This window comes from Acartia tonsa, chromosome 3, assembly GCF_053477335.1.
Source record: "Acartia tonsa isolate MP-2025a chromosome 3, ASM5347733v1, whole genome shotgun sequence".
NCBI classification, from domain to species: Eukaryota; Metazoa; Arthropoda; class Copepoda; order Calanoida; family Acartiidae; genus Acartia; species Acartia tonsa.
Window position 1 is genome coordinate 57,098,017 of NC_137262.1, and position 26,232 is coordinate 57,124,248.

The 26,232-nt window shown below is 34.9% G+C and overlaps 1 protein-coding gene across 2 annotated transcripts; it reads left to right on the top strand.

Annotated features, from left to right (window-relative positions):
• The first annotated feature begins 167 nt into the window (after window positions 1-167).
• On the top strand, window positions 168-26,232 carry LOC145314642 (pre-mRNA-splicing factor RBM22). Of its 2 annotated transcripts, none has more exons than XM_080154633.1 (9): window positions 168-796; window positions 1,400-1,462; window positions 1,857-1,974; window positions 2,205-2,331; window positions 23,070-23,170; window positions 23,535-23,621; window positions 24,131-24,245; window positions 25,130-25,218; window positions 25,539-26,232. In XM_080154633.1, exons 1-9 carry the CDS (start codon window positions 657-659, stop codon window positions 25,932-25,934), a joined length of 1,236 nt encoding a protein of 411 aa, XP_080010759.1. In that variant the 5' UTR covers window positions 168-656; the 3' UTR covers window positions 25,935-26,232. The 2 variants fall into 2 exon arrangements, with proteins under 2 accessions (XP_080010759.1, XP_080010760.1); XM_080154634.1 differs by lacking the exon at window positions 168-796 and adding an exon at window positions 871-937.

Consider the following 26,232-nt stretch of genomic DNA (forward strand, 5'->3'; position numbering starts at 1 on the left):
TTTAAAAAATATGATCCCTTGTTCGTTGTTTTTAAACTCTTTGGTACAATTATTTCTTAATCAACATTTGGAATGAGAATTTTTGTCGGGAAATTTTGTCAAAGGATAATGTGTCCATAAGAAAAATATCAACATAATGCAATGGTTAAACAGACGAACATTTTAACAAAACGAAACGAAATTGATTTGTGATTGAATTTAAGCTAAATTAATTGTAATTATATATATGTTACGAATGTATTTGTTTTATCTAAACTATTCTGAATTTTTGGTATATCTAAATTGTAAAAATGTTGTATTATTATGTACATATTGTTAATGTTAAAAATGAAATAAATTAATTTTAACTTTAAATTAAAATATGATATGCGGACTGTATGAAAAGACACTAACTATTCCTTCTATACGAATTATTTTTTATAGCATGAAGAAATGTTATTTTTAATACTTCAATAGATGAGAATTCGTAAAAGAAGATAGGCCTATAGGAAGATAGATCTTTTTCACAGCTGTTTGTGTTTTTTTTTAATCTTTTCTCATGAACTTCTAAGAAATGCCTGATATATCAGCATTTAATTAAACATAAAATGATTTTTTCAATTACCGTATAAAAGTTTTGCTGTTACGTATATTTGAAATGACACATTAAATTTTCCATGATTTTCTTTCAGATAAAAAGTTTAGATTTTGAAATGGCGGCGAGTAAAGGAACGAACACGTATAATCGGCAAAATTGGGAGGATTCAGATTTCCCCATCTTATGTCAAACATGTTTGGGTGATAATCCCTATATTAGGTAAGATAGATAGATGGTTAGATAGCAAGATGAGTGATAAGATAGAAACAAACCAATAGCTAGGACATTATCATAAAATTGGTAGGATTCAGATTTCCTTATCCTATGTCAAACATGTTTGGGTGATAATCCCTATATTAGGTATGTTAGATAGATATTTTGATAGCTAGAGGATAGAAAATATGAAAGAAAGGGCATTTAAGTAAAATTGGGAGGATTCAAACATGTTTGAGTGATAATCCTTGTTATAGATAGATATTTTGATAGCATAAGTATAGATATGATGTAAATCAATTTAATAGTTGAGGTATATTTATAGATATACATTTGCTAGAAAATATGAACGTTAGGGCGTGTAATTTACAATAGGTATAATTATGTAGAAAAATAAACTTAAAAAGAGGATTCTTTGGCAATCTTATTATGCAGCATTCCCTTTGTAGTTAAGAAGATGAACAGAAACATATGTTTACTTAGTTCTCTAACTTAAGTAAACAACATTAATTTAATTTGCAACTGCCTGTTTTTTACTTTTTAAATTGAATCTTCCTATATTTTATTTTGCATTTGACATAAAAATAAAAATGTTATATTTTAACTTAGGATGACAAAGGAGAAGTTTGGAAAGGAGTGTAAAATTTGCACCAGACCCTTCACAATATTCAGGTCAGTTTACATTTTCATTTTATTCTGCATGTATTATCTTAAATCATTAATCTGAATATTAATTCAAATCTCCCAGAAATATCTTAAGTAACATATTTACATCTAACTACTTTATAATGATGAACTTCAGAAACGCCCAAGTGATTAGTCTATTCGATTAAGTGAAGTAGTACCTTAGTTGTGATGCTTAGGAGTCCCGTTACTATTAAACTGATTTATTGATTGATTTAAGGGAAGCTTCACATAGTCCACGAAACAGTTTTATGCTATTTTTATATTTATATTCAAGCCTTGGAATGTCTTTGGCTATTTTTCTGACCCATTCTTACCCCTAGAAATACATATCCATAGAAGCTGGGAGCGCAGCCATGAGTTACTAAAAATAAATGTTTAGATGGTGCCCTGGAGCAAAGATGAGGTTCAAGAAGACCGAGGTGTGTCAGACCTGTGCAAAGATGAAGAATGTCTGCCAGACTTGTATGTTAGACTTGGAGTATGGTCTTCCCGTACAGGTGAGAACACTTTTTCGTTGATTTTTTATAAGAATTTTGTGAATGCCATAGCTCCAAGACAGTTGCAACTCATTTTTATTTAGTAACTCATAGAGAAAGGTATTGCAATCAAAGATGCATTTGATAAAGTATTAGAATATAACTTGTGGTGAGAACGTCATTAGAATATAACTTCAAACAACCATATAACTGGAATAAAAACCAATAACCTACCTATTTTTGTTTAACAGGTTCGAGACCATGCTTTGAAGCTGGCGGAGCAGATGCCAACTTCAGCGGTGAACCGTGAGTACTTCCTGCAGAACCAGGACGCTGAACTGGCCAAGAGGGACGATAATGGTCCAGGTGGTGCTCTAGGTAAATTATTGTTTTCTTTTTTCACATGTTTTTTTTCTTTTGTACTTAGATACATTTATACGCAGAAGGGATAAATTCCTCAAAGTTAGCTTAATTATTTAATCTTTATTATTTAATCGTATTCTCATAGATTTATGAGGTGAAATTGTGTGTGCGAATGGGGCGTTTGTCCATAGTTAGGTATGGAGACCGCTCTTCTATGAGTACTACTAAAACCTAATTTTAATGCAATACACATAGACATTCTCATCGTCGGTTCGTTTGTTTAGAATGCTTAACCCTCTATTCCCACAAGTATAATACGAATTTGGTTGAGCTGGTGGAAGCTCAACAAAAGACCCACGCGAAGTATTATGTTGCTTTAACCTAAGAATAAATGGTTGGTTTTGATATTCGATCAGAATTGTATAAGTATATTAAGTATTAAGGAAGGAAAATGTTTTTATAAAGTGTATTTATATCACAAGTGCATAAGTTAAGTATGAAAATATTTACAGGATAAGTGTTAAAATTATAAGTAGAGTAGGACAGAAATGTGCCCTAAGTCCCAAGCAGTGAATTGTGCTAAGTGTTAGAGTTCTAACATAAGGCCTGAGCTCAATTCATGCTAAGTACTAAGGGGCCTAAATTTAAACTACAATGCATGCCAAACAACTAAGTCATTACCTTTTAAAGCCAGAAAGAGAAGTTGATGGTAGGAGAGTTAGTAAATAACTGAATAAATTCAAGAGGTACATGCTATAACATTAGCTCTGGACCAGGATTTTAGTGTTTGTCTGTGCAATTAAATATCTGTGTGTTAATATGTGACGTAAATCAGGCATGGTTGTAGGCATACATATTTGAACTGTTTGTTTATATGATTACATTAACTATAAACATAATATCTTTAATAAACATATACTATTAGCAAATCACATACAGATTACCATGAATAGGCTAGCGTTACCCATATATGGTGTCATATAGGTAAGGATAGGCCTATGAATGCATAAATTGATACAAATAATGCCTTGGGCCTAGCTAAAGTAATTGTGTCTTGCCCCTGAGTGCTACTAGTTAATTGCAGGGCACGTGTCAATCAAAGGTTCATAATATGATCTATAAAGTGTTGACTTTATATCAAGCATAGATAGATAGTTGTGGATGCGAAGCATTTCTGTAAAAGTCTCATATGTACGTTCAAAGAATTTGAAAATTGAGGATCGCATCTCCAATGGGGGTAAGTTGTTAAAAAAGAAAAAAGAGAAAAAGAAAAAGTTTAGTAGTCCCAGTATATAGGCATATATAATAAACTATATAAAATGTATTCCAAGCTAAGTTAAATACGCTTTCCATTAAGAAAGTATGCTTTGCGTATTCTCATAGCTGGGTATACAAGATGATAAACCTCCCAAATAGAATACATTCTTTTCTTAAGGGGTTTAGTTTTATCTAACATTGTCACATCAATAAATGTTTTTGCGTTGGTTGTTCTGGATAGTTCAGCTTCTTCTGATGATGAACTAGGTGGTGAAGTGCTCTCGTTCGAAGTGTAGGTTGAAGTTGGGGGTGAGGTAGATATGTAGCCAAGGGCGTCCACTTGTGCTACCTCGTTACCATTCTCATCCAAGGTGATTGAGTGATTTTCCAGGTCATAGTAGAGTTGGTTGAGGTCATTTGTAGAGAGGGATAGTGTGCTGCTGGAGCTAATGTCACTATCGGTCTCCACTCTACTATCTTCTGTGGTATTCAGGGCTGTATTTAACAAGAAGTTCCTGATGGTGATGGACAGGTTCTCTGAGAATCCATCGTACTCTGGTGTGGTGATAATGTTGTTGTTCTCGTCTATAGTGTCAGGGTGTTGACAGGAACACAACCGCAATCCGTCCAAGGTAGGGTGGTGGTAGGGCTCCAATACTCCATGATCATCTAGGTTATCTCCAGGCTGGTCCATGGTAGATCCTAAAAAGAGTTAGTGCGCGTGCTCCAACCGGTTCCTTGGGGTATCCTGGCTATGGTAATCTAAACAAAAGAAGTTTTAATAATCTTTTATTAATCCTTTTATCCCTGGGATATTCTAGAAATTCTTTCGTTACAGATAGACCTATAATGGATTGGTTAGTTATCTCTATTTCTGTTAAATATAACTGTTTCCTGAATATAAACAATATTTTATATAAAAATGTATAAGTACAATTAGTATTTACATATCGTATTATTTTCTTTGGTTACATTACTCGTATGTATGTAAAAATATAAGATTTTACTAACAATAGTTGGTAACCCTTTGTTTGTATATTTTGTATATGTACATATGGTTTATACCATTGTTGGCATTAGCTGTATTTATGTTATTTTTAACATGAATAAATTTTAATCATTTTAAAGACTAATATTTTACATTACGTCGCTGTCAAGTGTACCTTTTAGACTTAATATCTACAAAGTATATTGTTCGACGTCCGTAATTAAATTTTACGTAACAATAAGTTGTCAACCCTTTGTTTATGTTTGGGCGGTCAAAAGTGATAGGGGTTGGATTTGAGCGAGGTTATAAAAAGCTGGCGGCCCAGTAATTATGCTCATTTATATAATAATTGTCTTTGCGAGCGGAGCTTGCGTTCGAGTGTTTAATTTTACCGCTAAATTCCAAGAGAATTTATATATAAAGTGATAAAATATAGTAACCCGTTTGTTTTATATGAATGTTTTTATGTTATAGATTGTTGATATGCCCATTATTGCATTCGTTAGCCGCTATTTAAGACTCAAGAATCTTATTTTCTTCGTCGATAAGGCCTTTATCACTGTATTTTTAAATGAAAGTGGGTTAGAAGCAATATGGGTACATCTTCAATATATGACAATTTTGTTTTATATAATATTTGTAGTTTTGATAGGACATATCTGAGTCATCAGGTAAATTGACGTACCTTGTTTTGTTTACGTTTTCCGTCTGCAAAAGTTAAATTCGTTCATCGTAAACAAAACTTATATTGACACAGATATGTTCCATCATTCTATTCGTTTTAACTTTTGATTACAGCGTTCCCCTTTTTATAATCAAAACTTATTGAGTCTTGATTCAAATCTTCTAAAACAATTTTACTATAGGTTTTAAAATAAGATTTTCTTTTTACTTAATTCAATTATAATGACGCTAAGTGATAGGTTATTTACGTTACGAGTAGCTCAACCATATTTAAAAATGGTCGCTTACAAAAATTATATTTAGCTAGCTTTATCGAAAGTGTTTTTAAAACATCATTGAAGATATTCAGATTTAGCTAGTACATAAGTTTTTAATTGCTTGATACATCATAATGAATATGTTTTTGATAGCTCAGCGATAGCTATTTTTAAGCGTTGAATCATGTAAAATTAATTACATATTCTTTAACTTAATTGAATCTAATAAAACAAAGTTTTAACGTTTAAATAGCTTAACGATAGCTATTTTTAAGCGTTGAATCATGTAAGATTAATTACATATTCTTTAACTTAAAGAATTTTACTTTTGGATGATAAATCAAAGTTTTAATGGTTAGGAGGTTCAACCATAGTTGCTTAGAATACAAAAAAATATTCGTGTGTACAGTCTTTTTCATAAAATTAACTTTACTATATTGCCTTTCAGAATCTCTAGTCCTCTATTTTAAATTTACATTCGCTCATAATGTATATACCTGACAGCCTGGACGCGCATCAGAATATTAAGGAAAGATTCGAGGAATCAATGAGAGCGGCTGCGGCCACTCTTGCCAATTCCTCGTTTCTTGAAAACTCCTTAGACGACTCGAGTTCAGTGTACAGCGACCAGTCTGGGATGCCAAGCCTTGCTGATGTCGATGACTATGGGAGTACAAGTACATTTGATTCTGTAGAGTCCGAAAGGGATCAAGGGGAGATGTTTGGCAACGAGCATCTCTCACTGATGCTTAGTAGAACGATACAAATCATCTGGTCTCTCCTCAATTCGGTGATGCAGAACTCCTGCGGTGACATTGGTGACGATGTTGCCGGAGGTGATTCTGGGTCTGCCGAGTCGAGGAGAGACCAGAAGACGAGTCTGGACACATTCAACATGGATGGCTTAATTAACATGTTGTTGGGTTTAGGCTTGTTTTCATGTGCTCTCATAGTGGTCTTCTTCGGTGCTGTAGGGCTTGAGACTCTAACAAGATTAGACAACACCTCAGACAGGTCGCTGGCTCGCTGGATAAGAGATGTATGTACGCGCCTCCGAAACATAGGCGTCAGGACCATTGAGCTTCTTCACTGCGGTAACAGGACCAACAGGACTAGATCTGGGGCTATGTCGCCAACTGCGGAGCCGTCGGACACCATGTATGAAGCCGCGTCCTCTGAGATTGATGATATTCTGTCAGATACACAGGTGAGTTTTCTTCTGTTGTATATTTCTTTTCTGTTTTGTATAATTTTTTTTCTAGCCACCCGTTTTGTCTAATAAAGCATCATGTTGTTGCAGGGTTGTTCTGTCCTATTCTCACTTCCTCAACGTTGACTTTCGGCTCTTCCATATATATCGCTCACCGTTTGTCGTCGTTTTATGTCGCCAGAGAAATCCGCTCGGTTACCGCAATTAAATTAAGATACCAGTTAACCTTTTACTAAAATCTTAATTAGCAACCTAATATTATTTCCCTCTGGGAAGGTTAAGAGTTTGCTCGTGCCGCACGTTTCTCATTGGGGGTTTAAATGTTAGATCAAGACTTTAATGTTTTCTTTTTGTTTTAGGCTCCCTCTGCTAGTCCATCGACTCCAGCAGAAGTAAGGTCCAGAGTTGGGCTGTTTGCCGTACACCGTCTGTCTGCCACTGAGGATCGAGTTACTGGAAGTAATGTGCCTGCGGGATTGGACACCTCGACGGGAAGTCCTGGCTTCCGTCCGTTGATCTTTGATCAAACAGAGCGTTTACATGTAAGTATCCATGCTTTAGTTTTTCTATTAATTTTCAGAAAGAGGCTGTATATTTCTACACGTATCTAGAGGTATTTGCAACTAAAATTCTTTTATTGGTAGAATATTAATCTTAAAATGTATGGTTGCATAAGCATTTTTGAACCGATCTAAGATTTTAATTCTGGTATAAAGTGGGTTGAATTGCTACCTAATCATATAGCTTTTCAGGATTTTAGGCATTCTTATTTCCTGATTTTCCTAGATTCTTTGTTGGCGTTGCGATTAAACTAATAAGATCTATTATATTTTAGGCGACCAACTCCATCCCCCTGACGCAGTTCTACACCAATATGGGGAGGTGTAATCGGGTTAGTTCTGAGAGGACAGCTGAGGGATCCAGCGACAACTCTTCCTTGAGCTCTATTATGTGCCTTAGTCGCATTGAATCTCCATCTGCAGCTGATTTGTCTGTGGTAAGTTTGATAAGCTCTTATAATTTTTCTCCGTTGCAAAAATTACGTAACTTAGACTAGGCTGTTTAGCTCAGATAGCTATGCGTTTAGACAATAACTTTACTTTAACTATGGTGTAACTCCTTCCTAATAGTTAATATCAAGATTCTGGATAAAGTATTAGTGATGTATAAAAAAAAATGTCTCACAAACATATATGGATAAGCGTTGATACATTCTCTTGTGAACATTTATTAAAATGATTGTCTAATAATGTCCCTTTTCTTAATTTTAGGATGCGGCTAGTTTAGTCCCACTGGTTGACGATATCGAGGACGCCGATCTCCCGCCCATTAGATTTAATGCGGTGACTGATGAGATCGAGTACCCCACACCACTGCGGGTTCTCAGTTTAGAACGTCTGCGCCGTTCCATGCGTACTCCAACTCCTGCCATCTTGGAAGAGATAACATCAGCGGAGAGTAGCTTCAATTCAGCTACGCGTTCCTCAGATAATAATAGAACAGAGGATTCCGGCATTGAGGGAGTCCCTCGACGTCGGGGTCCCACGTTCCCTAGACGTACGCCGTAAAGTGGCGCTGTTAGCTTGGTTGAAATATGACATACAAATTTTAAGACAATGACCAGTTTTAGACAACATGTGACTAAATTTACAGATTTTCTAATTTTTATGTAACTAGTCAAAATAGTAATCACTATGAAGTAGACTTTTGTTATTAGACATTATGACTTTTTATACTGTACAAAGCCAAACATTAATTTACACTTCTGCCATTATGTTATGTATATACTTGTTTAGTCTGTAAGGATATTTAGTATGTAAGGAAATGATCATAAGGTTGTATTTTCTTTATGCCCATAAGTTAAAACTTCATTCAATTCTTAATTACTTTCTTCGTAAGCGAATTAATCCTTTTCTTTTCTCAATAGTATATTAACAACTGTAATTACAGCCTTATGTCGCAGTTTATTCATTCTTGTTAGCTTGTAAGGGTCATGTATATATAGATATTTAATCGAACTCGCACCTCAGTACCTTTTCTCTAAATTTCATTTATATCCATCCCTGTGCATTAATCGTGAATTTTAATTGTGCTGTGATATAGAGAGGACTTGTAAATAGCATATATATTTTTTTTTTGTAACCAATATCTAAGTAGACCGAAAGACTGACGTTAGACAAAGTTATTTACATACGCTTATTCAAGTATTTTTAAGAAAACTCATGTAAAGACTGTTTGTGATTCAAGTAATTAAAGTAATATCATTGATTGGATGATCTCATTAAGGAAGTTTTATTTAATTAGTAAGGCTTAGAGTAAATAGCGTTTCCCTTTTAAATTTCAATACAATAGTCATAAAGTTTAAAGTCTCAAGGTAAAATGTTCTTATGTCCCTTTAGATTTAAAACTAAGTCTTATTTCCAACAAGTAGAGTTAAATTTTTGGCTCCCGTTGGCTTGTTATTAGGCTATGTGCTTTTTATATGTACAAATTCAACATTTAGCGTTCAATTAATCGTATTAGCAATCTCGAAGTTTTATTATGTGCCATTATACAGCTTATGTCCAAATTATATTAACTAAGATGTTAAATTGTCAGAAAACTTCTTACTATCATAATGTTTTTCAACTACTGTAAAAATAAAAGTTTATGTTCTGTTTTCAACATTGATTTAATTTTAAGTTTTCACCAAAGAAAAATATTTGTCAAAAAAATTTTATACCTTTCTAAAGATTATTTACTTTTGTTAAAATAAATATAGCAATTTTAAGTAGCATATACACTGTTATTTACTGATTTAGTATTTGTTGTGTACAACTCCCGTTTACGTAGCTACTCTATAAGTATTATTGTCTGTTCCTTAATTTAGTTAGATACATAATTAAAGTTTATTGTTACAAGGTGCTTAGTCTAGCTTACATTCACTTGGTTTATGATAACTTTTATAAATAACAAAATTTCTTGCTATGTTCTTTTTGATATCTCAACTATGATTTATGCGATTAATTTCCTATCGTTTTCAATAATTACATAGAGATATATGAGAATATAAGTATTTTACATCAATACACATATGTACAAGAGGTTTTATCATATGCAAAACTTTTATATCGTTAGGATACGTCCGTACATCATTGTTAGAAATCAGATTATAAGAATCAGTTTTAATCTAGTTTACTCTTCGTGGATAGTGGGGAGAGTACAATGTCCAGAAATGAGGAGGACTGTGTCTCTCAGATTCTCTATTTGGCGTGCTACTGCCCGTAATTCGTCTGTTATAGTCTGTCGGCTTCTATACTCTTGCTGTCTATACCGTATAACCAAACGGTTGTATGCGTCTCTATAAGTGTTTCTAAGTATTCGACAATGCAAGTATCGTACAATACGACTAGGTTGGCTGATTCCACAACTAATTTTAAACGATAACATTTCTTTAATCATCGTAAGCAAGTTATAACAATATTCTACTAGGTTCGCGAAGGTCTCATGTAGAATTCGTTGTGATCTAGGCATAGGCTTTCGGAATCTAGGTTGCATTTTATAGCTTTTGTAAAATATTCTGTTAAGACTTACGTGTTATGTGATAACTGTAGTACTTCACAAGGTTGGTGATTTCCTCACTTGTGGATATGTTATAGTAAACTGACTCAATTTCAGGATAAAATTTAAGTTATCGTTATTGTTTACTACTACTACTAAAATTCTGAGTGGGCGTTTCCTGTCCGAAGTTATAATTAAAGTTTTTGACATATTTTTTGTATGTAGAGTGGTTATAGTTTCTAATAACTAATCAACTCATCACAATTCAAGGCGTATATATATAGGTTGCCTATTAGTACTGTTATGTTTGTACACTTTGTACAATTTGTATTAAATGTTTTAAATAGTTTTTGTGTATATGTCAGGGTGCGTATTTGACATTCGTAACATTCGTATTTTTGTACAATCTGTATCAATTGTTTGACTCTGTTTGCCTATACAGAATCAAAACTCTCTATATGCAATTTTTTTTTTTTTTATGGAAGTGTTTTTGAAGGGATCGACTCTTTAGTCGACATATATTGCATATAGTTGGTCTCCCCTGCTGAAGAGAAAAGATGTATATTTTACCACTGGATATATAACCTTGAGTGGGAAAATTTACATGAATATGATAACTTAGTTATCAGATTAGAATAACATATTATCATATTGTTCACAAGTTTACAGGGTAAATGGAAATGTAAATTATGGTTGTGAACTTGTGCCATTCCGAAATCTGACATGTCTATCATTTATTTTCCTAAGTCGTCGACCTCCGGTAATAAATACGGAATCGAGTGTCATGTCCTCATCGGCACTTGAGTCCTCTATGTCCGAATCAGAGTCTAATGGTTTCTTATTTTGTGACGCTTCTTTTCGTGTTTCTAAGGGTGAGTGTGCGCGTATTCCTGGTTGTGGATCCTTTGAATTAACCGGGAATATAAGCGGAAGTGTGTCATTTTTAACTAATGTGGCTATCTCTTGATTTGTGAGTTTATTATAAGGCTTTGTAATAATATCCCTTATTTCCTCTGGGAGGGTGTCAAAATGTTCGTCCATAGGCTTGAACTTTTTGATTTCGTTGAAAGAGTATTTAAATATTTCAGTTCTTTTGTCTGAAATTCTTTCAAGCTTGCAACTGTTAGGGCTTACATCCAAAACTCTATAGGGTGAAATATGATAGATAGGTCTAAGATTGGGGTTAACACCAGGTGTAATAGTGTTATTTCTAACCAAGACAAGATCTCCTATATCAAATTGTTTGTGTATGCGGGTTTTGTTAATATACTTTAGTCTTGCCTCCCTTCCCTTTTCAATAGCTTTTGCTGAAATGTCCAAGTTTTCTTGTATACCGTCCGAGAGGTCTTGCACATAGCCTTCTGTGCGAGCTATATCAGGGTGATATTCATCCGGTTTTATTGCTCCAAAGAACAATTTAGACAGGGAGCTACGTGTCCCGAATAATAATTCCATGGGTGAAAATCCAGTTTTTGGTATTTTAGTGCAATTATATTGTCGGACTATTAACGGTAGTAGATATACCCATGAGGTTTTTGAGTCTTGCGCCAAAATTTTAATGATTGGCCATTTTATTACTTTGTTGCTAGCTTCCACCAATCCTTTAGAGGGTGAGAAGTACGCAGTAGAATACAAAACTCGGATGCCAATAGAAGCAAAGAATATCAAATTTTGCTTTTCTAAAAATGATTTTGCATTGTCGCACAATATTTGTCTGGGGGAGAAATTAGGATAGAAATAAACATGAATTTGTTTATAAATTCACGGGATGTGAGTGATTTCATGGGATATGCAAGAATCATTCCTGTTAGTTGGCAGACTATAGTGAGGATATGATTATAACTACGATATGGGGGCAAGGATTGTATATAGTCAATACTTACACATTCAAAAGGTCTTGAAATTGTACTATAAGTTCCTACTTGTTCTAGTTTTGTAGATGAATTTTGAAGTTGACAATTTAAACAAGATCTAGTGTAATTTCTAACATATTTCTTAAGGTTAGGGTGGAAGAAATTTTGCATATTCAAAAGCATTTTAATTTCTCCACTATGTACTAACAAAAGATGAGTATAGCATACTAATACTGGTAATAGTTTGGTTGGGAGATAAACCTTTAAATCTCCTTTTATTTTTGTAAACAGAATCGTGTCTTTAAGTTCGTAGTTCTGTCTTTTATAAGTGTAGGTGTTTGATTTAGAGGTTAGACAACGTGTGTAAATGTTAGAGTATTCCTCTTTTTGGTTTGCAATTATATTTTCTATGCTAATCCTTTCTTTTAGGATTTCCAAAGGTCTTAGTACTTTGCCTATAACTCTATGTTCTGCGGCAAGTGAATTTATGGTGATTTTGGGTTTTTGTTGCTTTGGCTGTGGGGGTTGTTCATCATAACCCAAATAGTCGGGGTTATCCATAATGAACTGTGTCCATTCTTCAATAGTCCAAACTTTATATTGGGGTAAGTTATCTTCAAACCCAGATTTAACAAATTTAGGTAGGGCTACCTTTTTAATGCTTGGTAAAGTAGCCTTATATGCCCTTGTTAAGAAATCTGCCAAATTGTCTTCTCCTCTCAAGAAAGACATTGTTAGCTTCGGTATTAGAGTTAACAGAGTGGTATTCCACCTTTTCAACTTATTAACGGCTGTTAATGCTTTAGGATTGAAGAGATAATAGGCACACTTTGCGTCTGTTAACAAAGTACATTCACAGCTTGGACCTATTAGAGTTCTAAACGAGTTTGCTGCATAAATAATTCCTAGGATTTCAATGTCTATGATATGTAATCTTGACTCAGCAACGGTAATTTTCTTTGAGGTATATGCGATAATTTCAAACATAGATGCTAAAGATTTTAAATTAAAGCTATTGGTTGATGAAACCATTGCGGGTCTTACTATGTGTTGCTCTTTGTGTCCATATAGTAAAAATACAAAAGGGGGTTTTGTTTTGTCTGAACAGTGTTGAGTGACAGGTTTGGCACCCTCTATATTTGTGATAACTATCACAGGACGGTACATAGCTACACTAAGAGCTTCAAATATGAGTTGTTGCGGATCTAGATATACATATCCATGCTCTAGTTTGCGAATAAATTCTAAGAATTTATCCCTATCATTATTAAATACAAATTGAATATACTTTTGTCTCAACATCGTAGAACGTATAATTTTTGATGCTCTTTGCAGGATGGTGGTCAAAGGTGTTTGAACTTTATTTAGTTCTAGAAGCAATTGTAAAGATATCCCGAGACTATTGTGTACAGTGTCTTCAGGATAGCCCAAAGTTTTACTAGCCAAATATTCAAATTCGGGTGGTCCATCTTCAGACATACGCTTAGCATAATCCTTAATGTTTTCACCTTCGTTCTGCAAAGGTAGGGGTAAAATTGGTAACCTATTATCATAAATAACATGGTGTACAGGATCATTGAAGTTTAGCCCAGGGGGTAGGGTTTTAGCCTGTAATTCTGGTGTCACTATTTGCGCTAAGACTGCCGAATATGAGCCAGTTGAGGTGCCGGCTGCGTCTGATAAGATAATCTTAGGTGCCGATAAGTTAACTAATTTGCTAAAAATTGGTCCTGAAGCTAAAGCTTTCTTAATGTCTTCGAATGCTTGTCTTTGTTCTGGAGTTGGGACAAAAGTTTTACCTATTCTAGTAGATGTAAGTGAAGTTAGAATATGTGTAGGAGCCATAATATCAAATCTTAAATGTTTATGCATACTTTGTAGTACTCCCATAAAAGATCTCATTATAGTAATATCAGTAGGCATGGGAATATTTAGAAGTTTTTGTACTCGCCTTTGATCTACACAGCAATAATTATGTGAAATGAAGAACCCGAAGAAATTTACCCTACTTTTAAAAAGTTGTGATTTCTTTAAACTAATCTTTCCTTTATGCGTGTGTATTCTCCCCATAACTTTCTTCAAAATCTTAAAATGTATATTCAATGATTCTGATCTAGTTTTAGCTAGTTCAGTTGAGACAATGAAATCATCGTAAATGTGTTGGACTTCTGGGATAGGTGAGTATACCATTTTGGCTAAATCACCGTCCATTACAACATTACCATTATCATCATAAACCAATTCCCAGTGTAATATCTTTTCCATAAAGCGTGATAGACTTTCAGGTGAAGTCTTAATGCCGGTTGGTAAGGATGCGTGTCTAAAAGCTCCTAATGGGGTTGCAAACAATGTTAGGTCTCTGCAAGAAGGTTCTAGCGTTATACTATGAAAGGCGTTAGCCATGTCACTACTACTATGCACAAATTTATCCCTTAGTGACTGAATCAAATTTTCTGCTGTGGGTAGCAGTGCAGGTTCAGACTGCAGACAAGGATTCAATTGTTGAAAATTTACAATTAAACGAGGACAGCTCCCCTGATCCGACTTTGGAATCAGATAAGCTGGGCTTGCATAGTTGTTATAGGAATCCCCATCCAAATTAGCTCTTTCAATGGTCCCGTTCTTTAACAAAAACTCTAAGATAGAATGCATTTGCATTTTCTCTACGGGTGATAAATAATATAATTTCTTATGCTGGGGTAAAGTTTGACCAGGTTTTAGTCTAATTGTATAATTGCCCAGATATTTACTCATGTTACCTCTATCAGTAGAATGTGTAGATATGATATCAGGGTAAGATTTTAGGAATATGTCTTCTATATAATGTCTTACCTCTGGTGGATAGTCTGACAGCACCACAAGATCCTCTGGTTTAACAAACTGGTCCTTTGGCACACTATAGCCAGTAGGTTCTGTTACATAGTCCATAAGGTTATCAGATTCAGCTATATGTTTTAAGCCAAGTTCAATAACGTCATCACTATTCTCAAAGAGTTTATTCTTTTCAGGATCTGGTGTAGTTAGAATTTCATCAATATTAGAACGATAGTCAGATAAGGCTACTCCTGGTACTGGAGTGTCATTGTTTATAGCTGTAGGATTCGGTATATATCCATCAGCTAAAGGAAAAGATCGTTCTACCAGATTGATGGCGCTGTATTTTGGTAGCTATAAGAGTTGAACTGAGTGGTTTCTGGTGTCTAGTGAGATCTGATTGATGGCTGGAGCCGTAGCTTTTTCTGCGTGTCGCTCCAGGACTTGTACAATCTCATCTAGCTCAGTTGTCACAGATACATTGTGTAGGAATGATTGCGTAAAATCAAAGTCTGTGGTGATCTCCTTGACTACAAATTGGTTGCTTGGTTCCAAGTATCCAGTGATAACAGTGTTAGTGATTGCATGTTCAGTGACATTTGTTATCATTGCTCTTCCACTAAGTTGTCCTCGGTTGTTGACAGTCAGTTGCGTTTGTCTAGGTTGAATTTTAATTCCTCCATTTCTATCGTTGGCAATGTGGTCATCGCTGAGAATGACTTTTGTTCCAGGAGCTAAGTTGAAGAAATGGTTGATGTTCATTTCTATAGTCTGAGTTTCATTAGGATCAATTTTGTCTATTGTCCCTGTGCAGAGTTGTAACTCATAATCAGAACAGAACAGGCTATCTAGTACTCTCCCAGGATGGAACATAGAGTATAGATATGGTGCTGGCGGGTGGTTGTCCGCAACGAAAGTCAACCCTAATTGGAGATCTCTAATGCCATTCATTCCGATGATCATAGGTGTGACATTCTTGTGTTCCTCAGGTACAATCATAAATGGTACTGGTCTATAGATGCCTGAGAATTGTGTGAGACGAATCATGAGAGTTATTTCTCCAGCTACTGGGATTTTGTGTCCAGAATAGCTGACAAGAACCATGTCACTCTTTTCCAGATGGTTCTTAACCTCATTTTGTTGTACTCCAAATAACATACCAAAATAGCTGGTTGACATGATATTTCTGTCTGCTGCTGAGTCAAATAAAGCTGTCATGTATACATCGTAGTTTCCATTTGACATACAGCCGGAACAGTTCAGGTACATTTTCCTATTTTCATCCATGATAGCTGCAGAACTATCTACCGCTAAAATCTTGGGGTCATTAGGATCCATTCGAACGGTGATAGCGTTAACCCTACTTGTTCTGCCACGCTCTTTGGATTGTCCATTGGCTTTGGCGTCAACCCATTCTTCATATGCCTGTTTAAACACACCACCAGGTCTCACTTTACCACTATGGTACAGTTCCATCATCGCTGGTCGTCCAGGGCATAGGTGTTGAGCGTGGTATAGGTCTTTGCCATACTTCTTGTGACAGCTCGGGCAGTATCCGGATGTTAGTGCTGTTTGATATTGTCGTCCTTGGTCATCGCACAGTAGTCTGCATCCATCTGATATTTTGTGTGAATTTTGACCACATGCACCGCAGTAGCGCTTATTGGATGTTCCATAGGAGATATGATAATCTTGTTTGGTGTTCTTTTGTGGTTGTCTATCTCTATTATCCCTGTTTTCTCTGTTGTAGGTTTTAGGATAGGCTGGTTTAGCAGTAACTTCTCTAACTGTTGGCCTTTTATAATAGCTCGTCGTAGCGGCAACTTTAGCAGGCTGTTTGTCTCTATTCATTCTTGTATCCCTGTCATGTGAGTAGTTGGTGTTGTTTGTCTTTTTATGAAGCGATAAATCTCCATTGTAACTGGCTGATACACCATTCTGCTGTAGGTCCAGATCTAGGTCTTCAGTTCTAGGATACATGGAAGCGGTCAACTCATGATATGTAGGGGATCGTCCAAGATCATGTGTGAGATTGTGATGGTTCTCAGATGCTATATTGCGGCTATTTGTTGGCAAGCTACGTTTGAGTGCCTCCACTGCAGTTATGTTGAATACATTCTGTCTTTCCTTCTTGTCTGTATAATGAACAGCGGCTCTGCTGGCAAGATTCTGAATTGTACTGACAAGCTTAGGGAATGACATGGCTTTGGTTCCCTTAAAGGCTATCAGCTTAGCTTGAGCTTCCTGTGGGCTGATGAGTATATCATACTGTAGCAGTAAGCTATTGTAGACACTTTCAATAGATAGTCCAAGATTGAAACTCTGCTGGATAGTAGTATATGCTTCGCCAGTTGTGGTTCTAAGCATAAAGGTTTCAAATTCTGATCTTGAGAGGTTACATAACTCCTGAGCAGTGTTCATCTCTGATAGGTAATCAGTAATGTAGGGTGGTTTGCCGTCTCCTTTGAAGCAATGCTTGAGAGGGAAGGTTCCATTGGCTAACTTAAGCTTTTGATCGTTGCTTAGGGTGCTCTTGCTTGCATAGCTGCTTGGTGGTTTAATTCCAGTTTGGTTGGTGAAGTTACTGAAGTGTCGTTGAGTGCGTTTGTCATTCTCCTCCTGTACAATACGCTGGGCCTCTAACTCAACTTCACGTCTTTGTTCCTCTTTGTATTCCCTCATACTCTGTGTGTAGTTGGTACAGAAGTTCCTCATCATTTCTGAGTCCACACGTAGGTTGGGGTTACAAAGTCTTATTGTATCCAGGAATTGTGGGAACAGGAAATTTCCCAGAGGATCTGATAGTGTTGCTCTAACATATCGATCTCTGATCAGTGCATCTGGTGAGTCCTCGCGCATGGGTATGGATCTTACAGATTCCGTGTCTGGTTCTGGCGTCTTGGTTCTCTCACCATTCTGTTCTGGTTCCTCCTGGTTGGGCATTGGTTCCTCTCTTCGTGTATCATCTCCTGCAGAAGCTGCATCAGCTGACGGAGTTCTTCTTCCAGGCGTCGTCGAGCGTCCTCGACGTGGAGTGTTCGCCTTTTCAGCGTTGTCATCTTTCTTACTTTTATTAAATAATGGCATTACAGCTAGCTTAAAGCTTTTAAACTTTCTATGAGTTCTTTAAAGAAGCTTATGAGATGTTGTACTATTTTAGGATTTAAATAGCAGAGGTACAAGAAGAAACTGACTAATGCGCTTAACGTTAAAACAATCAAAAATTGTTTACAATAGCAAATTTTTTCTTTTAAAGTTGTTAAATATAGATGAGTATGTATTGTCTACTTCACCTACAGTTGTTTCTACGTCGTGAATGCTTGCGTGTGAGCTTTGAATCTTATTCTGGAGTGTGCGCTAATGCACTCTTATCCTTAATTAAGCTCAACTGTAGAAACACTTTTACTTAGACTTATTCTATATTTGCCTATAAAGCTAATGTGGGTTGTTTAGCTATACAAATTAGCTATAAAGTTAAATAGAATGTTAAGGTTTGCAGCGAAGTTAATTTGGGTATGCTAATATACTATCACAAATTAACTGTTATTTGCTTAGGCGTCGACTTTTCCTAGCAAATGTTATTGTTGAGAAAAAAAACAGCAATTTATAATCCTTGTTGAATTCTTACTCCACTCTAAGGATATGTAGCTTACAATCTGCTTATTCCTGTAAGGCTTTATGAATATAACTTACTAAGGTTCACTCCCAAAGGATCGTCTATATTCTAATAGTATTGCAATGGTTTTGCCTGAATATCAAAGATCTCGCACCCAATACTTATAGTTGTATTAGGGTATGCCTACCAATCCTACTAAGTATTATTCGCGAATTATTATGGGGCTTCACTTGTGATTTCAATCCTTATAACTATATTATTGAGACTCAATTTAGATTGTCCTATATATATATGAATATAATCAGTTTGTTTTCAAGGTTATTATAGACCGGATGTGCTCCACTTAATTAGTGAGAACACAATATTCTATGTGTCTTACTGAAGTGTGATATCCTACGCAAGGTGATCAATCTATACGCTGGAAGTTGTCAATCAAACTCTTTAAAGTAGACTACAAGGTTGGTGTTATTGCTTGGTCAAATATTATTGAAAATCAAATTAGCTGAATTAGTGCACTTTTTTTTCTAAAAAAAGGTAACAATTTTAGATTATAAAGATTATGAACTATATGTACACACTTTATTTTACTTGGTTATAGACTTTATGCTAATAATCCTAAGTAAAATTAAATTTTCTCAATGGTATAAAAAGAAAATGTTCTTTCTTAGTTTTGATCCGGATGTTTATAAAGACAGTAGAGTACTTCCAATATTACTTGCTACTTCTTTTAGAGACGTCCCAAGACTCCCAAGATAGGCTGCTGCAACCTTTTGCTGCGTTTGGTTACTAGAACTTTGTCTCTTATAAGTGTGCTTTTAAATTACATATAGGGCTTAGGTTGTTGACTATACTTTTAAATCACTAATATTCACTATCACTAATGATTGATGGTTTATAACTCTTCTCAAGTTGTCTGTTGAATTCTGGCGGCACATGAAATAGAAATTTTAGCATTAGCAAAGCAAGTAAAAATTTAGTTTTCATGTCCTACTTATTGTTGAGTGAACTGTTTATTGTATTTATGTATGTGTTTGTAAGGAACATACAAACAAAAAAAGATTTTCTAAGTTAAGATTGAATTAAAAACTTTCTAAGTCAAAATAAAATAGAATCACTCTAAGTCCAAAGTTGGAAAATTTTGACTAAGTCCAAAAAGTTTCTAATGAAATTATTCTAAGTACAAAATCAATAAATTTTGGCTTAGGAAAAAAAAATCTAAAAATATCTTAAGTACAAAAAGTTAGCAAATTTTGACTAAGTCAAAAAAAAATTTTCTTATTGAAATTATACTAAGTACAAAATTAGTGAATTTTGACTAAGTCCAAAATCTTTCAATGAAATTATGCTAAGTACAAAATTAGTGAATTTTGACTAAGTCCAAAACCTTTCAATGAAATTATGCTAAGTACAAAATTAGTGAATTTTGACTAAGTCCAAAACCTTTCAATGAAATTATGCTACAAAAGTACAAAAATAGTGAATTTTTCTTGAGACAAAAGAAATAGAATTACTCTAAGTCCAGACGTGGAATATTTTGTCCGAGATGAAATTTCCTAACAGTTCATTCACAAAGCTACTTTAGAGATTGCCTATAAGTCAAAAGAAATAGAATCACTCTAAGTCCACTATTGGAATATTTTGACTAAATGCAAATCTCGCTAAGTTAAGGATTTTAAAATTATAAAGTATTAGAGTGTTAGAATTATCCTTCACCAAAAGAAATAGAATCTCTCTAAGTCCATAATTGGAATATTTTGGCTAAGACAAAAATACTCTAAGACAAAATTTTCTTTTAAGTGTGGAAAATGAAATTTGTTAATCTAGTTGGAAAAATCGTAATTATTACAAGTCCGAATTTTGGTAAATTTCCAACCAAGTTCACAATTTCATAAAAATTACTATAAGTCCAGAAATTCGAGATTCTCTCTGTAACAAAAGAAATAGAAACGGTGCTAAGTCCAAAAGTGGAATATTTTGCTCAGAGTCTCAGGAAGTCTCTGGAGTTATTTCTCTGATTGCATACAGCAATTTGTCTACACTTATATCATTCCAACCGATCGATGTTGAGAATATCTTTGCGACTTTGAAATACTTTGTTTAACTCAAAATTTTAGAGGCGATAGTTATTTTGATACATCCGCATATAAATCAGAATTGCATTAAGAATATAAGTCCTAGGCATGTATAAGTAAATGCAAATCTCAGAAAATCGGTTCTAACGGCACCAAAGTATTAGTACAGTTTAACTTGAGTATAAATGCTACAAGTTTGTAATAATCTTTTGGCCCTTTACTACGACTCAAGAGTACTAACTGCTTTCGGCATATTGTTTCAGAAACATGGCTCCAAAGACAATATGTATCCCAACTAACAGCGTTTCCCGTGTTCTATAGGATTTGCTCCTAAGTTTTCATTTAATAAGACAGTTCAAAATGGTCCTTTACAAATAGTATTTTGATAGCTTATAAATGAAAAGTTACTCCATGCTTGATTCTTAATAAGTTCTGGTTTAAGTATCAAAGATTCAAGTATTTCAACACTTAGAGAATTTCCGAATAAGTAAAAATCATACTAAGTCCGAAGATTTATATATATACTCCGCCACCTAGCACAACTCCTAAATTTCAAAATTCTGACTAAGTCCAGAAATCAAAATTTTGCACATAGCTCAATCATAGATTATTCCAAATCAAGTGTTTTACTAAAGAGAGGCGGACATGGAGGTGCCGGTGTGCTGGTATTCTCTAGGGCCTCTAGAGTGTCAACCAGTGCGAGTGTCCTTATAGGGCGGCGACCAATGGCCACAAATATGCTAGCATTCTCTAGGGCCTCTAGAGTGTCAGCTAGTGCAACTGCTCGTACACGAGGCTCTCAATTGCATTTGTGTCGTGCCTTTCAGTCCCTATCTCTTCAAACGCCTCATAGTCCTAACCTTGCTCTCAAATAGTTTCACAGGTTTTGGTAAATCCGATTTTGCCATAACTACAATTATTCGATTTTGGTAAAAATACCTGCCTTAGGCGGTTCGGGTACGGTAAGGAAAAAGAAAAAATTTATGAAGTAAAATTTTTCCAAGATACAACCGGTAAGTTGCACCATTGTGTGTGCGAATGGGGCGTTTGTCCATAGTTAGGTATGGAGACCGCTTTTCTATGAGTACTACTAAAACCTAATTTTAATGCAATACACATAGACATTCTCATCGTCGGTTCGTTTGTTTAGAATGCTTAACCCTCTATTCCCACAAGTATAATACGAATTTGGTTGAGCTGGTGGAAGCTCAACAAAAGACCCACGCGAAGTATTATGTTGCTTTAACCTAAGAATAAATGGTTGGTTTTGATATTCGATCAGAATTGTATAAGTATATTAAGTATTAAGGAAGGAAAATGTTTTTATAAAGTGTATTTATATCACAAGTGCATAAGTTAAGTATGAAAATATTTACAGGATAAGTGTTAAAATTATAAGTAGAGTAGGACAGAAATGTGCCCTAAGTCCCAAGCAGTGAATTGTGCTAAGTGTTAGAGTTCTAACATAAGGCCTGAGCTCAATTCATGCTAAGTACTAAGGGGCCTAAATTTAAACTACAATGCATGCCAAACAACTAAGTCATTACCTTTTAAAGCCAGAAAGAGAAGTTGATGGTAGGAGAGTTAGTAAATAACTGAATAAATTCAAGAGGTACATGCTATAACATTAGCTCTGGACCAGGATTTTAGTGTTTGTCTGTGCAATTAAATATCTGTGTGTTAATATGTGACGTAAATCAGGCATGGTTGTAGGCATACATATTTGAACTGTTTGTTTATATGATTACATTAACTATAAACATAATATCTTTAATAAACATATACTATTAGCAAATCACATACAGATTACCATGAATAGGCTAGCGTTACCCATATATGGTGTCATATAGGTAAGGATAGGCCTATGAATGCATAAATTGATACAAATAATGCCTTGGGCCTAGCTAAAGTAATTGTGTCTTGCCCCTGAGTGCTACTAGTTAATTGCAGGGCACGTGTCAATCAAAGGTTCATAATATGATCTATAAAGTGTTGACTTTATATCAAGCATAGATAGATAGTTGTGGATGCGAAGCATTTCTGTAAAAGTCTCATATGTACGTTCAAAGAATTTGAAAATTGAGGATCGCATCTCCAAAATTATCTTACTCGTCCAATTCAAAATAAACGTAGATATATCATGCATGTTTTTTCTATGTTATATTTTAATAATCGTGGCCTATTTTCGTTATATCGCCAAGTTTAAGGGAAAAGACAATGTACATAAATTGATTCATATTAATATTAAGTCTAGGTAATGGCAAACAAAACTGAGCTTTGGACACTGCTGGATTTAAACTTTTAGCCTAACAATCGAGATTAATTTAAAGTACTTAAAGTTTTTAAGCCAACGTTTTTATGCAAATTTGACTACCAGTACAATGTATCATTGTATACTGCCAATGCACCCTCTCTCTCTAGGTTTTATCAATACAAAGACATAATAAGATTTTTGTTTTTAGGAAAAATGACCTCTCAGAAGCATGAGTTGTTGACAAAGCTGGCCCGAACCACCCCGTATTACAAGAGAAACAGACCTCATATTTGTAGCTTCTGGGTTAAGGTAGGTTATTTTTATTTTTAACCCTGCTGGGGTGATATCTGTAGAACATCATGTAGATAGGGTTTTTAATTGTGAATTTTTTGGGGGTTTTCCAAATAGGGAATTGACTTAGTCCTTAAATTATACTTATAAAGAAACCCTTTCTCTCATTTCTCGAATTAAATCTTCCGGGACATTTTCTTAAATCGTGATTGGGATGTACAAACTAGCAATAATTTTGATCTAGGTATAAAATGATGATAATATACATCATTGTTTTGGTTATTATATTATCCCCAAAAATCTTCGATTATTTAGAGATACAATGTCTAACATCTATTTATGCCTACTCGAAAATTTCTATATTAACATGATTTAATTTCAGGGAGAGTGCAAGAGAGGAGAAGAATGTCCATACAGACACGAGAAACCAACAGACCCAGATGATCCATTGGCTGACCAAAATATCAAGGTAGGTATATAGATAGATAGAAAATGGATAGATAAATTTTAAATATAGTATGTCAAGTTTAAGCCGTGGTATTAGCGTATTTGGTAACATGCCTCCTTGCTGTCGTGGAGCATTAGGGTTCTAGTCTGGTCCACACAGCGTTATACGAGAGACGCTAAAATTGGTACCTACTGCTGCTATAACAGATAATTTGCACATAATATATGGAAAGATTAAGAGTATTTAATAATTATTGTATTCATTTTCCCAATATTTTTGTTATAACAAGTACAGTTGTGTTCATAAGTAGATTAACTTTAACACAAACAAATCAGCAGTTTTTATTAAAGTTTTTTTTCATCTCGGACTTGTTGAATTTAATTTGCGTAATTGACCGCAGAAGTCTTAAAGAACTTTCTTTTTGTAACTTTTATTAACGGGCGGACGGACGAACAAACAAAAATAACCTACAGAATTTAGTCGCCTCTTGAACTTTAACTTAGAAGTTCATTTAATATTTTCATTTTTAGGACCGTTACTACGGTGTCAACGATCCAGTGGCTAAGAAACTTCTGGACAGAGCAAAAAATATGCCGAGCATCGAACCACCAGAAGACAAGGCTATCACAACTTTGTTTGTTGGAGGTAAGATAAATAGATATAGATTATACAGTCTTTTAGATAGATAGACAAACAGATAGATAGAATGTAGTTAAGTTAAAATATGCCGAGTATCTAACCTTCATAGGACAAGGCTATCACTAATTTGTTTGTAGGAGGTAGGATAGATAGACATATTATACAGGCTTATAGATAGTTAGATAGATAGATAGAATGTAGTTAAGCTAGAATATGCCGAGTATCTAACCTCCATAGGACAAGGCTATCACAACTTTGTTTGTTGGAGGTAGGATAGATAGATAGATTATATAGGCTTATAGATAGATGGACAACAGACAGATAGATAGAATGTAGTTAAGTTAGAATATGCCGAGTATCGAACCACCAAAAGACAAAGCTATTACAACTTTGTTTGTTGGAGGTAGGATAGATAGATAGATTTTATAGGCATTTAAATAGATGGACAGACAGATATTTAACTATATAAATAGAAGGTAGTTTAGCTAGAATAAGCCAATTTTAAAACCATCTGAGTCTTATCACAACTTTATCGGAGTTGGGATAGAGATATAGATAGATAGATATTACTAGATAAACAGATATATGGGTAAATAAAAAGTATCTAGTTAACTGGATAGAAAGATAGATTACATTAGGAAATAGGGGTTACTAGTATAGTTAGATTGTCACTAGAAATAGATATTTGCTAGAAGACAGATATATATTTTAACAAACAGATAAATACTAAAATATATTGAAGCCAAAATGGAAGGAAAATCTTAAAAACAAGCCACCCATCTTAACTAGAAAAAAATTCAAGAAATCGATCTAAATTATTTGATAGAAAAGCTGTGCAAAGCAATCAAATAAAGTGTAAAAACTAAAATGAAAACAATATTTTTATTAAGGTTTGGATGAGGGTGTAACAGAACAGGATGTCAAGAACGCATTTTATTCTTATGGAGAAATTAGGAGTCTTCACCATGTTCCTAAACAGGTAGAAAAATAATAGATAGATAGATGGACAAACAGAGAGATAGACTGGTAGACAGATAGACAGACAGGTAGATAGACAGTGAAGGAGATAAAGAATACGATTTTATTCTATTGAGAAATTAGGAGTCTCCACCATGTTCCTAAACAGGTAGAAAAAATTGGTAGATGGACAGACTGGCAGATAGACAAACAGACAGGTAGATAGACAGACAGACAGAAAGGAAGTAACAGAATAAGATTTTAAGGCTTTATCTTCAATTTAGTTTATAATTATTCTTAATTTAAAAAGATTTACTTACCTACCTACTCATTTTTTTCTAGGGAGTTGCATTCGTGACCTTCACCAAGCGCGGCGACGCTGAAATGGCGGCAGAGAAAAGTTTCAACAAGCTGACAATCCGCGGCTGCAAGGTGGCCCTCCGCTGGGGCAAAAACCAGGGCAACAAGGCTATCACCGGCCCCGGCGGCAGCGGTCCATCTACCTCTAGCGGCGATGATGGCGGTATGGGTCAGATGTCGTTGCCGCCAAGCCTGCCACCGCCGTTGATGGAAATGAACACGGCGGGCGGCAGCAAGAATTACTTTGGACTGGCCGGCAATGGTCCGCCGCCACCCATGGGATTCATGTCCCTGCCCCCGTCTCTGCCGCAGGCTCCCGCAGGGGCTATTCCTTACCCCAGTCAGGATCCAAGCAGAATGGGAGCTCAGCACTATTAGCTTGTATCGTCCTTGTTTGATTTAAAATATAAATAAACAATTCTTTTTTATAAGTACGATAAAATCATGTTTAAAATATTTGTACAAAACTGAATATTTTTGTGATGTACCTCAAACTAAAACCTAGTTGTATTCACAAATGTTTTTTTTCAAAGCTAACATGTAGAAGTGTTTCCGAAGGCACATATTAGACTTTGGCGTTCGATTTTTTCATGTTTAAAAAATAATGATCAATAATTTGTAATTTTTGTTGTATAAAAAATAAATTACTTAAATTCTCACCGCGCATTTTTTCAGA